This window comes from Hyperoodon ampullatus (assembly GCF_949752795.1).
Source record: "Hyperoodon ampullatus genome assembly, chromosome: 15".
Classification (NCBI taxonomy): Eukaryota; Metazoa; Chordata; class Mammalia; order Artiodactyla; family Ziphiidae; genus Hyperoodon; species Hyperoodon ampullatus.
In genome coordinates this window covers 36113185-36127502 of record NC_136928.1, presented here as the reverse complement: position 1 = coordinate 36127502, position 14318 = coordinate 36113185, and the positions used below count along the sequence as shown (strand labels likewise).

Sequence of the window (14318 nt, the reverse complement as noted above, 5' to 3'; positions counted from 1 at the left end):
AGATCTACTCTCTTAGCAACCTTCAATTATGCAATACAGTGTTATTAACTATATTTACCATGTTGTATGTTATATTCCCGTGACATACTTATTTTGACCCCTTTACCCATTTAGCCCACCCCCAGCCTCCAGCAAACACCAATCTGTTCTCTGTATCTGTGAACTTGGCTTCAGGGATTTTTTTTGGTGGTGGGGGGTTGTTTTTTAGATTCCACATATAAATGAGATCATAGGGTATTTATCTTTCTCTGACTCATTTCTTTTAGCATAATGCCCTCAGGATCCATCTATGTTGTCACAAGTGGCAAGATTTAATCCTTTTTTGTAGGTAGATAATATTACATTACATGTGGCTATCCCGTTTGCCCAACACCATTTCCCCATTGTATATTTTTTTACTCCTTTGTTGTAAATTAATTGACCATATATGTATGGGTTTGTTTCTGGGCTCTCTGTTCTGTTCCATTGATCTTTGTGTCTGTTTTTATGCCAGTATCATACTGGCATATATATTATAGCTTTGTAATAGTGATATAGTTTGAAATCAAGGAGGGTGATGCTTTTATTTTTCTTCTTTTTACTTTTATATATTTTCTAAAATTTCTATGATGAATATGAATTTTAATCAGAAAAAAATTTTGTGTTTATGTGCTCTTAAGACCAAAGCAGTTTTTCACTGTCTGTGTAGCTGATTGGAATCCCTAAAGGACTGTATAATCACAGAATTTAGAGCTAGTGGGAACTTTAAGATGATCTACTATAAGTATTTGAAAAGTTTACAGTGAGTGGGATTTTTTTTTAACATCTTTATTGGAGTATAATTGCTTTACAATGGTGTGTTAGTTTCTGCTTTATAACAAAGTGAATCAGCTATACATATACATATATCCCCAATCTCCTCCCTCTTGCATCTCCCTGCCTCCCACCCTCCCTATCCCACCCCTCTAGGTGGTCACAAAGCACCGAGCTGATCTCCCTGTGCTCTGGGGCTGCTTCCCAGTGAGTGGGATTTTAAAGATGATCTCCCTTCATTTAAAAGATGAGGAAATTGAGAGATTTTAAAAAATATATTAATAGTTAACATTTATCTGGTGCTCACCACATTACTCTCTTTCACTTAATCTTTACAATATCTTTATGAGAGTTGATCTATTTTTATCCCCATATTATAAATAAGGAAACTGAGGCTTAAAGAGATTGAGTAGCTTGCTCACAACTTATTCAAGTAATGGAACTGGATCTGTCTGACTTCAGAGTTCTTAAATATCATGTAATGGTTTTAAGTGACCTGTTCAATGTTGCATTGCTTATTATTAGTGGAAGAAGGATTAACAGTCTTGACTGCCAATTCAGCGTTCATTTAATTAATTTCGTCTGTTTTTTGAGAATACGTTGATTTGTAACCAGTTCAAATGCAGTTATGAACTCTGTTCTATTATGTCCTATCAGTATGAGCTAAAAATCTTTCATTATCGCTTATACATTTCAATTGTATCTATTAAGTTAAGAATTTTTGTTTAATCCTCTTAAAACCTTGGGTGATGAAAATGTTCTGGAATTAGCTAGTGTTGATGGTTCACAAACTTGTGAATATACTAAAAATAAATCACTGAATTGTACACTTCAAGAAAAATCTTTGCTTAAAATTACAGAAAAAAGTTTAAAATTTGCTGTATCAAAATATAAAGATCACAGAGACCCAAAAATTATGTACTAAATTTTTTAAGTTTCACATTATTACCAAATAAAGTAATAGGTTGCTGTTTATTACCTCTTCCTTGACCATGAATGATAATTATGACTGAACCAAAACTATGCAAAGAAAAGGAATTTAAAGAAATTAAGTATTAAAGTCATAGTCATAGCCATCTAGTCAGAAGTTGGCTACTTTAATAGAGAAAAGGAATTAGAACTATACACACTATGAATATTTGTGCTTTGAATTAATGCCACCATTTAAGAGCTGATTTCCATTGATGTTCTACCTGTTTTTCTCCAAAAATATATTGTAAGATTACAAATTAATCCAAGAAAATACTGTTCTAATTCTGATGTTTAATTGTTGTAAGGAAAGTGAGCCATAGAGAAAAACAGTATTATTTTTCTTGAAATAAAATATGATAGCTTTGAATTTTCTATAAACGTTAAATTGTCAAGAATTTAAGGAGTTGTTGCCACAGATAATTAAAATCTTTCAAAATGCAAATTTGGAGGACACCTTGTTATCAATTCTATACAACTATAAAAATAAAACTGCGAACTTGAAAAAATGTCTTTGCCAGATTATACTGTGATTAGCAAATTTGAAGAATGTATATAATATGTGTATGGACGTTATACCTTATGAGACTATGTTCTAATGAAAATGTAATTAAATTTAACCCAGTTTTAGCCAGTAAAGGTATAGTTTCTTTTAGTCAAGATATATGTATTCATTCCACAGTTTCTAGTCAACATTAATATTTTCTATAGGTAATCTCATAAAACTACAATCTTATTCCTGACCACTATTATTTTGACGAATTGTATAACTATTGATTAGTTTACAAAAATGGATTACATGGGGTTTTTTGTTTGTTTGTTTTGGCTTCTAATTCTGTATCTTTGTTTTTAAGCATCGAATGTTATCCAGACAAGAAGAACTCAAAGAAAGAGCAAGAGTTCTGCTTGAGCAAGCAAGAAGAGATGCAGCTTTAAAGGCAGGGAATAAGCAGAATACCAACGCAGCCACACCACTCTGCAACAGGCAGCTAAGTGATGTGAGGAACATTGGTTAAAAAAACATACATTGTTCATTGTAATCCTGGGGGTGTAAATAAGAGTAACTTATATATATTTTTGATAAATTATTTTTCCACAGACTGTGTATACTGTGGGTACTTGGTTCTTTGGTTGAACTGATAAATCCATACTTGGAGGAACAGGTTTTAATTATTCCTACACAGCAGTATTAGCTGTTAGAAAAAGTAAGATCCTGGAATATAATTTCCACATATACATGAATAATCTGGTTTTTTGTTAATTTACACTTTGTAATTTAGTTGTACTTTGTTTAGGATTGTATTTTGTCAATGGAAGTTAATTTTGTTGGAAACATTAGAATATAATAATGATGCCTACAATTTATTGAAGTATTGGGTTGGCCAAAAAGTTCATTCGGGTTTTTCCATAAGATGTTATTATGAAAAACCCAAATGAACTTTTTGGCCAGCGCAATACTTAGCATATATTCCAGGCACTATAATGGATGTTTTACATAATTTTTATTTTACCTAACCTCATGAAGTAGATATACAAACTCCTTTTTAGATAAGAAAACTGAGGCTGATAGGTAAGATAATATGTACAAGGTTGTAGTCGATAAATGATGAATTCAGGATTTGAACCCAAGTCTTACCAGACTCCAGAGTCAATCCTCTTTCCTATCATATACTGCCATCCCTATGTTAAGCCATATTTTTATACGTATTTTTGTATAGTGCCTCACAGATAATAATGAACATATAGTAATAGAAGCCTTTAAATTTAGGGGGACATGAACCTCTTCATGAATCTGAAAATTATGACAACCCTGCCCTACCCCCAATTTTACATATACATAAAACTGCATGTTCTTTTTTTTTTTTTAATTAAGATTTTATTTTTTTAGAGCAGTTTTAAGTTCACAGGAGAATTGAGGGGAAGGTACAGAGATTTCTCATATACCCTCTCAACCCACACATGCATAGCCTCCGTCCTTAATAACATGCCCTGCCAGGGTGGTACATTTGTTAAAACTGTGCACCTACATTGACACATCATTATTACCCAAAGTTTGTAGTTTACATTATGGTTCACTCTTGGTGTACATTCTATGAGTTTAGACAAATGTATAATGACATGTATCCATCTTTATAATATCATACAGAGTATTTTCACTGCCCTAGGAATTCTTTGTGTTTCACCCATTCATCTCTCCCTTCATCCCCAACCTCTGGGAACCTGATAATTTTATTGTCTTCATAATTTTGCCTTTTCCAGAATGTCAAATATTTGGAACCGTAGTATGTTGCCTTTTCTGATATGGCTTCTTTTCACTTAGTAATATGCATTTAAGGTTCCTCCATGTCTTTTCATGATTTTATAGCTCATTTCTTTTTAATGCTGAATAATATTCCATCGTCTGGAGGTACCACAGTTTATCCATTCACCTACTGAAATGCATCTTGGTTGCTTCCAAGTTTTGGCAGTCATGAATAAAGCTGCTATAGTCATCTACATGAAAGTTTTTATGTGGACTTAAGTTTTCAGCTCCTTTGGGTAAATACCAAGGACGTTTGCTGGACCTTATGGTAAGAGTATGTTTACTTTTGTAAGAAATCACCAAACTGTCTTCCAAAGTAGCTGTACCATTTTTCATTCCCACCAGCAATGAATGAGAATTCTTGTGTTTTACATTCTCGCCAGCATTGGGTGTTGTCAGTGTTCTGGGTTTTAGCCATTCTAATAGGTGTGTAGTGGTGTCTCATGTTTTAATTTGCATTTTGCTGATAATATATGATGTGGAGCATCTTTTTATATACTTATATGCCATCTGTATATCTTCTTTGGAGAGATGTCTCTTAAGATCATTGGCCCACTTTTTAATCGGGTTGTTTTCTTACTGTTGAGTTTAAAGAGTTCTTTGTTTTTTTTGGATACCAGTCTTTTATCAGATGTATCTTTGCAAATACCTTGTCCCTGACTGTGGCTTGTCTTCTTATTCTCTCTACATTGTCTTTCACAGAGCAGAAGGTTTTTTTTTTTTTTTTGCAGTTTTTTTAAGTTAATTTATTTATTTTTAAAAATTTTTGGCTGCATTGGGTCTTCGTTGCCGTGCGCAGGCTTTCTCTAGTTGCGGCGAGCAGAGGCTACTCTTTGTTGCGGTGCGTGGACTTCTCATTGCGGTGGCTTCTCTAGTTGTGGAGCACGGGCTCTAGGTGCTTGGGCTCAGTAGTTGTGACTCGTGGGCTCTAGAATGCAGGCTCAGTAGTTGTGGTGCACGGGCTTAGTTGCCCCGTGGCATGTGGGATCTTCCCGGACCAGGGCTCAAACCCGTGTCCCCTGCATTGGCAGGCAGATTCTTAACGATTACGCCACCAGGGAAGCACAGAGCAGAAGTTTTAAATTTTAATGAAATCCAGTTTAACCATTAGTTCTTTCATGGGTCATGCCTTTGGCGTTATATCTAAAAAGGCATCACCATATTCAAGGTCATTTAGGTTTTCTCCTATGTTATCTTCTAGGAGTTTTACAGTATTGTGTTTTACATTTAGGTCTGTGATCCATTTTGAGTTAAATTTTGTGAAAGGTGTAAGGTCTGTGTCTAGATTTATTTTTTTGCATGTGCATGTCCAGTTGTTCCAGCACCATTTGTTGAAAAGATGATCTTTGCTCCATTGTGTTGCTTTTGTCCTATGTCACAGACATTCATTTTGGGGGTGCAAATGTAAGTAGGATTATGTTTTTAATTTCAAATTTCACTTGTTCATTTCTGGTATATAGGAAAGCAATTGACTTTTGCATATTAACCTTGTATCTTACAACCTTGCTATAATTGCTTATTAGTTCCAGGAGAGGTTTGGCTTCTTTTATTTTCCTTCAATTCTTTCAGATTTCCTACATAAGATAATCATGTCATCTATGAACAAAGGCAGTTTTATTTCTTCCTTCCCATGCATACTTTTTTTAATGCCTTTCAGAGAATAACCTCTGAACTTGACCACTGTTTTTCAGACTTTGTCTTTTTTTTCTTTATTTATTATTATTTTGTTTTTCTTTAAGTGAAGTATAGTTGATTTACAATATTATATTAATTTCAGGTGTACAACGTAGTAATTCAATATTTTATAGACTATGCTCCATTTAAAATTATTGTGAAATATTGACTATATTTCCTGTGCTGTACAATATACAGACTTCAAGTCTTTACACAGTAATGTGATATAAAATCAGTGTAGTGGGCCACAATAATTTTATTTTCAATGAAAAGGAATAGAATATTTAAATGAAATAGAAAATATCAGAATTTATCACACATCATAGTACTTTTGTGTGAGACTTGTTTTAGTTACGTGGGTATGTGTGCTTACTGGATCTTGATATAAGATGTATTTTTAATTGTGGGTCATGATAAAAATCTTTGAGAAATGCTCATCTAGATGGCCATTCTTTCTGAGGAAGAAATTTTGTGGTCTTTATACCAACTCTTTCAGTGCCTAACCATCTATTATATCATCAATTTGTTGGTTCAGTCAGATATTTATTGAGTGTCAGAAATTAGTATTTTTGTAGAGCTAGAAAAGGGTAAGCTTCGGGGACTTCCCTAGTGGTCCAGTGGTTAAGACTCCACGCTTCCACTGCAGGGGGTGCAGGTTCAAACACTGGTGAGGGAACTAAGATCCCCCCAACAAAAAAAAAGAAAAGACAAAGCCTCTTCTCTCATGGAATTTACATTTTGGTGGGAAGAGACTGGTAATAATGAATAAATAAGTTAACTACAGAGTGTGAAAACTACATGATATAGTAGAGGATAATTTGAGTAGGTAGGAGTGACTTGAGGAGGGGACATTTGAACTAAGACTTGATGGGAGAGAAGGATCCAGTTAAGTAAATAGCTACAGAAAGAATATTCTCTTTAAAAAGAAAGTTATTTTGTTGATATTATATTTTATTTGTGATAAACTTTGTTTCATAGTTCTTTCAAGCTCTAAAAACTATGGAAAATTTATAGCTCTATATTTTTCAAGTGTGTTGATTTTAAATTTAGAACACCTGAGATTTAAATGATCTGTCTGCCAAGTAGATCTTAAAAAGCCATTATTTTACCTATGTGTAAATTTTACATATATTAATAATTGTCATCTAATGTTTATGAGCACTTACCATGTATCAAGCAGGATTCAAAGTGCTTTCTTGTGGATCTTCTTGTTTAATCTCCACAACAATTATATGAGTTAAGTATAATCTCTGTTTTATAGTTGAGAAAACTGACATACAAATTAATGAGTTGCCCATGGTCACACAGCCTATAAGTAACAGAGCCAAGAATTGAACCTAGACAATTTGACTTCAGAGAGTATGTTTTTAAAGCATTGTGTTTTATTTCCTTCTTGTTTATTTTTCTGAAATCCTTGTGAAGTAGGAATAGATATTATTGATGTATCCATTGTAGAGGTTAAGAAAACGAGTTAGGAAAGGATGTTTAAATTTACCTAGGGTTGCAAACAGTGGCAAACTAGGCTTAGAATTCGAGTATCCTGACTTTTAAAGCTGTTTGTTTTTTCATTCAATTTATTCATTTATTACTTTAAACTTTCAACAAATGTTTTATTGGTCATCTCTTCTTTTTAAGGCACCAGTAATTTTGCTTGCACTTCTAATTTCCCAAATAAAACTTAAACTTTTAGCTAAATTACATTAGTGTGAATTCAGTATCATAAATTAACTACTAAAACATCGCATATTCTGTGTGACATCTTACTGTATCTGTAAAATATATAACTTGGATTTTAAGAAGCATGATGTTAGTGATGTTTCATCGAGTTGGATAATACTGCTGGTAGCATGTTACTTGCCACATCTTTCTGGAAAGCAAGTAAACTTCATTAAGAAATGCTCATTCCATTTTATCCAGTAATTCCACTAACAAAGATCAATATGCAGGTTTTCATCACATAGTTATTTATAATAGCAAAAGTTACGGAATGGCAATCACTCAAACTAGGGGAATGATCAAATAAATTACAACAAATATATATACTTGTTATGTAGCTATTGAAAATTATTCAATAATGTTTTGAAAGAATATTGAAAGGACATAGGGAAATGTTCACAGCGTCATTTTGTACAAAAAGAAAGATATAAAATAGCATATGGCATATGAACTCCATTTTGAAAGACTGCGTTTTTATATATGGATTGAAAAGTTCAGGAAGGAAAATAATCAAAATATTAATAATATTTATCTCGGGCTTCCCTGATGGCGCAGTGGTTGAGAGTCCGCCTGCCAATGCAGGGGACACGGGTTCGTGCCCAGGTCCGGGAAGATCCCACATGCCGCAGAGCGGCTGGGCCCGTGAGCCATGGCCACTGAGCCTGCACGTCCAGAGCCTGTGCTCCGCAACGGGAGAGGCCACAACAGTGAGCGGCCCATGTACCGCAAAAAAATATATATATATATATTTATCCCTAAGGGTAGTATAAACAAATGGCTTACAGAGTTTTTTCCCTTTATTCTCTCTTTTAAAAATATGTCATGTTTAGATAAATATTTTAAACTAGGGAAATTTTTGGTATCCAAAAAGGATGTTTTTAATGGATTGTTTTCTTAGCATACCCAAACGTATTTGACTATAAAGCTGTTTCATTTAAACTAATGTTGTGTTTCAGTATCTCTAAGGGTGTGTGTGTGTGTGTGTGTGTGTGTGGTGTGTGTTTTAAGAAGAGATGTAGAAAGAACTGTTCACTTTTACAGTTGATGATATTTGTTTGTGCTTAGGTGTGAAATAAATGGCGAATGCAGTACTATCAATTCTGTTCACATTGAGAAGACATTTGCTTACTTTATTGCTTTTGTTTCCCACTTACCCAAAGTTGTACCCTACTGCTTATGAAACTATGCTTCAAACAGTCCCAAAGATATTTTCCCTACCTTTCCTCTTTCAGGTTATCTTTTGCTACATTATAAAACACTGAAAACCTATTGGCATAAAATAACCATTTTATTATGCTTACAGATTCTATAAATTAGGCCTTAGGATAGGACACTGGGGGAATGTTTTATTTCTGTTGCATGTTTTCAGGGGCTGGTTTTCTTCTAGGAACTATGCTGTCAGTTGGAACACCTACATGTGGCCTCTCCATATGGTTTCTCTACTTGGGCTAGTTTGGGCTTCCTCACAGCATGGTGGCTGGGTCTAACAGCAAGTGTCCCAAGAGAGTAAAGTGAGCTCTCCTATGCATTCTTATGATCTAGCTTTAAAAGTCACTTTTGCCATACTGTTGACCTGAGGAGACACAAAGCTACACCCAGGTTTAAGTAGCAGAGGCATAGACCCCACCACATTGTAAGAAGAACGTGTGGCATGGAAGATATTGTTGTAGCCTCTTCTCAGTTATAGTTTAAGCTCACTTTAAAAACTCTTTTGCGCATTCTACTGTTGCTCATTTTTCAGATAAGTCAAGCCGTATATAGATGTGTTGGGAAGAGCATCAGTTCCATGACCTAAATAGTACATCCTGGGACTGTTGCTCTAGTTTTGACATTTGTTACTCTGTGGGCCTTATAGCTAATATTGAAATGATTTAAGAAAGAAAATGTAAAATATCAGGTAACTCCCGTTTCACAAAAGAAGTTAGACCTTGCCATTGCTTTTTAGATTTTCAGTTTAGTATGCAACTTTATAATCAGGTTGATATCTTTTCCAATGATATGGTAGTTTTCTTAATTTGATCATTTTCTTTATCATTTCTGGTAGCTCTTGTACATACAGGTTTGAGTTATTTAATAGTACTGTCCATATTTTGGAAAAGTAGCATGGCCAACTTGGCTGACAAAATTAAAAGGGAAAATACCAAATTTCATCTCTGGAGCAACTGAATATGAGTTAAGTGATACTAAAAGTAGAAATTATTTAATCTCTCTAAATCTGTTTTTCCATTTTTGATATGGAGGCAAAGAAAATTTTTTTCTCCTGTGTGACATTCAAATTAATTGGTGTCCATGGTGGAGTGGGTAAGGGAACCATGACTAATGCCATCCCCACTTCAGTGTCAGCATCCCTTTCACTCTGGAGAGATCAAAAGACTTCTGGTAAATAAAAAGCAGGTTTAACTAAGAAAAAAAAAATCTGGCATCTAATTTAGTGAACTGCTGTTACTATTTTCACTTCCTTATGCTCTTTAATTTGAGCCTTAATTTACCATGCCCTTATTTTTAAATTCATTGTAAATTATCTTGCCTTTATAATGTATGCTTTGGTACTAAGAGTCTAGTTGCTGGCAGGGAGAGATATATATATACCCACAGGTACCCACGGCTTTGTGTTCTTAGTTTAACTGAGAGTTCCCAAGAGTGAGGGGAAAAACAAAAAAAAGTTGGTACCCAGGAGTGACCCCAAGTCTTGAATAAATGAGTCACTGACCTTAAATCTTCAAGAGTTTACTGAAGAGCTTAGTTACTTACTCTTAGGAGACTGCTGATATAGGACTTCTTCAACAATTTCTATCTCTTATCCTTCTAAACTTCGTTTCTATACAGCTAATCTAGGACTTTCTGATGAATACCAGGAAGAATGAGTAGAGCTATTTTAATAATTGATGTTAGAGTTCTTAAATAGAAGTATAATTGCATGGGACAATGTCCGTGTACTCTGTACATGTTAACCCCTTTTGAGGTATCTAGTTTGTATCTAGTTCTGGGCTGAGAGAGAGAACTTACAGAGGATTCAGAGAAGTGTTAAAGGATTGAAAGCAAAGGTCTACTTTTAAGGAAAGACAGGCTTATGAAATACAAAGAGAGAACTGGGAAATAGTTTAAGTAGTAATTTGAGTATATGAAGGCTCATATTCTTTCTGGTAACTCCCACTTACCCAAGAGAATAAGTTCCAAACTATTCAAAATGGCCTCATATAAAGTTCTTGCAAATCCTGTCCCTTCCCTTTCTAGCCTCATTTCTCACCTCTCTCCCATTTTTCCCTCTACAGTCTAACTCAACTAAGTTGCTTAGAATGTGGCATACTCTTTCGTTCCTGTATCAAGCATTTGCTGTTCTCCCTGAAATGCCTGTCTTCCCTTGTTAGGAAAATAACTTCTTCTGTGAGTACCTCTGTCATGGCTCCTAGCAGCCAAGTTAATTCTCCTTCCTGTATCTTTTTCTTTTTCTAATATATTGTACATATTGCTACTGCCACATTTATCCCATATAATTATCTAATTATACATCTCTGTCTCCCTCAACTGTGAGGGAGAAGTACAAGAACCTTGTATCTCCAGCCCCAAGTATTAATATTAAGTAAATGTTTGTTCAATGAATAAGTGAAGGGAGGGAATAGTGACAGTCTATTTTTCATATCTTCTGAGTGTCAACTAAGAAAAACATGAGGGGCTTCCCTGGTGGCGCAGTGGTTGAGAGTCTGCCTGCCAATTCAGGGGACACGGGTTCGTGCCCCGGTCCAGGAAGATCCCACATGCCGTGGAGCAGCTGGGCCCATGAGCCATGGCCACTGAGCCTGCACGTCCGGAGCCTGTGTTCCGCAACAGGAGAGGCCACAACAGTGAGAGGCCCGCATACCGCAAAAAAAAAAAAAAAAGAAAGAAAGAAAAACATGAGCTTAAATATGAAAAATTGGGGTTGCTATAAGGAGTTGCTTGGTAAACAGGGGAAAAAACTGACTCTCTGAAGGTCTTTAGAGCAGAACTGATTATCATTGGTCAGAGAAAGTTAAAGGGTTCCCCTTTCTCAGATCAGTTACAGAGATGACATTTGCCACTTGGGGACTCGAGGTTCCCTGTATCATCCTTTTCTTCCTATTCTTGAATCCTACATTTTGATACCTTCCTTTGTTATGCTGTGTACACACCAAATTCTTACACATACCTACTCTTCCCATACTCTGGGACCTCTCATTAGAGTTCAGCTCCCAGCTCTGCCTTGAATCACATCACTCTAAGCAAACATTCCCTCATATAAATTAGTATAGCTTTAGGCTGGAAGGCTAGGAAACAATTTCTGAGACACTGAAGACAACTCTTGGCAATATTATCTTGTGGATCCTCATGTACAGACTCTACTTAAGTTATCTTCGGGAAATATTTGAGCTGTAATTTCTCTTGAAAGGGAACTTACAAACACAGATACTGTAAACCTTATAATTTTTCTTAATTTTTGTCAAGACTACCATTGCATGTTTTAATGAGAAATTGCTGCAAGTACATAATGAATTTAGATCTTTTTTAGGGTAAGTAGTTTACATTATTCATTTGTATCTCTGTGCCTTTAAACGTTTGTTTAACCTGTTTCAGGTGTTTTCTGAAATTAGTTTTCTATAGGAGACAGATTTCATTGCTCTGAGCTCTGTGATTTCTATTTCTTTGCTTCCTATTCCTTTTGAGATTTTCATGTTACATTTTACTAATATAAATTTTAGGTGTGACAGTTGTTTTGTTCATTATTTTCCACATATACTTAAAATAATTTTTTTCAAAGTACAACTCAGGGGTTTGACAGGTTCAACAGTCTAGCCATTATATAGCCAAAGGAGCTTCCTTGACTGTATAATATATTTAAACTTAAACTCTGAGAAAAATGTAATAACTTTTTTCAAGAAAATATTTCCTTTTTTATTATTTTTCTTTATTACTCAATTCTCACACTTTTTCCCCAAGAAATGCATAAATAGAATTTAAGAAGCTAGTCTATTTCAGACTCTTCTGCTTATTACTTTACATTAGAATATAGTTGCTTTTTTAAAAAATATACATTTAATAAATCCACCATGACATTTAGTTATACTCATGTAATTATAATAGATAGCTGAAAGACATGTTTGCATTTGATATACTAAAGCTTAGGATCAGTACACTCTAAGAATAAGGGGTGACAATCCTGCTACCCACACTCCTTGGAATTGCTATTGGGATATGAAGCACTTTGAACCTTTCAGAAGAAGGATGCTATATAGGTTTAATTATACCTTTTTGTTTTTAAGAAAGAATGAAATCTATTTTATAAATAGAAAGTCTAAAAAGAAAATTGGGAATGATTCTTCAATCTAGTTAATCACTTTACGGTGAATTTATAAATATGTTTTTCAATCATAAATTATGTAACATAAGAATATGGTTTGCACATAGTTGTTAGATACCTGGAATTTTTTTTTTTCGGTACGCGGGCCTCCCACCGCTGCGGCCCCCCCGCCCCCCCGTCGCGGAGCACAGGCTCCGGACCCGCAGGCCCAGCAGCCATGGCTCACGGGCCCAGCCGCTTCTGCGGCATGTGGGATCCTCCCGGACCAGGACACGAACCTGCGTCCCCCGTATCGGCAGGCGGACTCCCAACCACTGCGCCACCAGGGAAGCCCCTGGAATATTTTTTAAAAGAAAAATCAGCCAAAAAAATCACAACATTATTATAATCCAGACTTGAAGTTTTTTGTCTGATATTTAATCTGCAAACATAGTGAGTGACCCATTACAGTTAATTGGCATAGGAGTCCACCCTCACTTAGCAGGATCAAACTGCAAGTTAGCAGCAAGTCCTGAAAGGTTTGTAATATCTATCTTTAAAGGTTTGCAGTAATATTTGAATCCTCTAAAGAAAACTGTGTATATGGGAAAGGAATTTCAGTTTGGTCAGTCCTTAGTTAACTACAAAGATCAGTAATCAAAAAAAGATACAGTGACTTTTTTTTTTTTTTACTGGTCATTAGCAGTGAATCCAAAGGGCTTATTTGGTAAAAATGCAAGCCACTCTTTTTCGAATTAAACCTTTAACAGGTATTTTGTTGATATGAAGGGGTGGGACATCAACCTTGTACTTTTGATGTTAATTGGAGAATATTGATTTAAATGGGACTAGTCTGTTGTGCTGATAATTGTAGCAGATTTAGATAAGATCACTAGATCTTTTCCAGATAATCAAAGAAGCACTTACCATCCAATTGGTAAAAAACACTAAATATCATCATAGCATCTAACTCTGAAAGAAACTTTTCCCATAGTTTTCATATATATATGTGTCCCAAGTATGTCTCATCGTAAAAATGTATGTAAGATTATGCTTATATGGTTATGAATATCGGCTGTGTTACATTTAAATGGCTAGCCTCTAGGAATCAAGCTTTAAAATTAAGGTCAAGCTAAAATTTTTATTTTTCCTGATTACATATATTATTAGTTCTATTACTAGGAAGAAGTAGGTAACTTTGCATTTGTAATTTTAAAAGAACATCAGTTACTATGAAAAGAAATCTAAAACCTCTAATAACATAGAGAGTAAGAATTTGTCTTATTTACAGATTTTTATTCTCTGTGTGAACTGGAATGTCTACACCCAGGGCACAAAGATGAAAATATATTCCTTATTTCTTATGCCAACACAATTGATAGAAGATTTAATGTACATAATCCGCTTCAGACCAGTAAGACACTTTAAATATATAGCTAATCTTTTTTATAGTTGCATTTTATAGGAGAAGAATGCCAATGTACTTCTGTATTCGACATAAATGCCTCTGTACATAGCAGTGGTTTTTATTCATTATGATTTAAATAATAGTTTATCTGTTATGTCTAAATT

At 34.8% G+C, this 14318-nt stretch overlaps 1 protein-coding gene across 10 annotated transcripts in view; it reads left to right on the top strand.

Moving 5' to 3' along the window:
- The window catches only part of EHBP1 (EH domain binding protein 1), a gene marked incomplete at its 5' end in the record, with an annotated part of 340841 nt that overhangs the window by 247873 nt on the left and 78650 nt on the right, over positions 1-14318 (top strand). For all 10 annotated transcript variants that reach the window (XM_079720382.1, XM_079720389.1, XM_079720388.1 and 7 more), the window contains one exon: positions 2616-2759. In XM_079720382.1, the coding sequence (XP_079576508.1) occupies positions 2616-2759 (144 nt within the window). The remainder of the gene's footprint in view (positions 1-2615; positions 2760-14318) is intronic.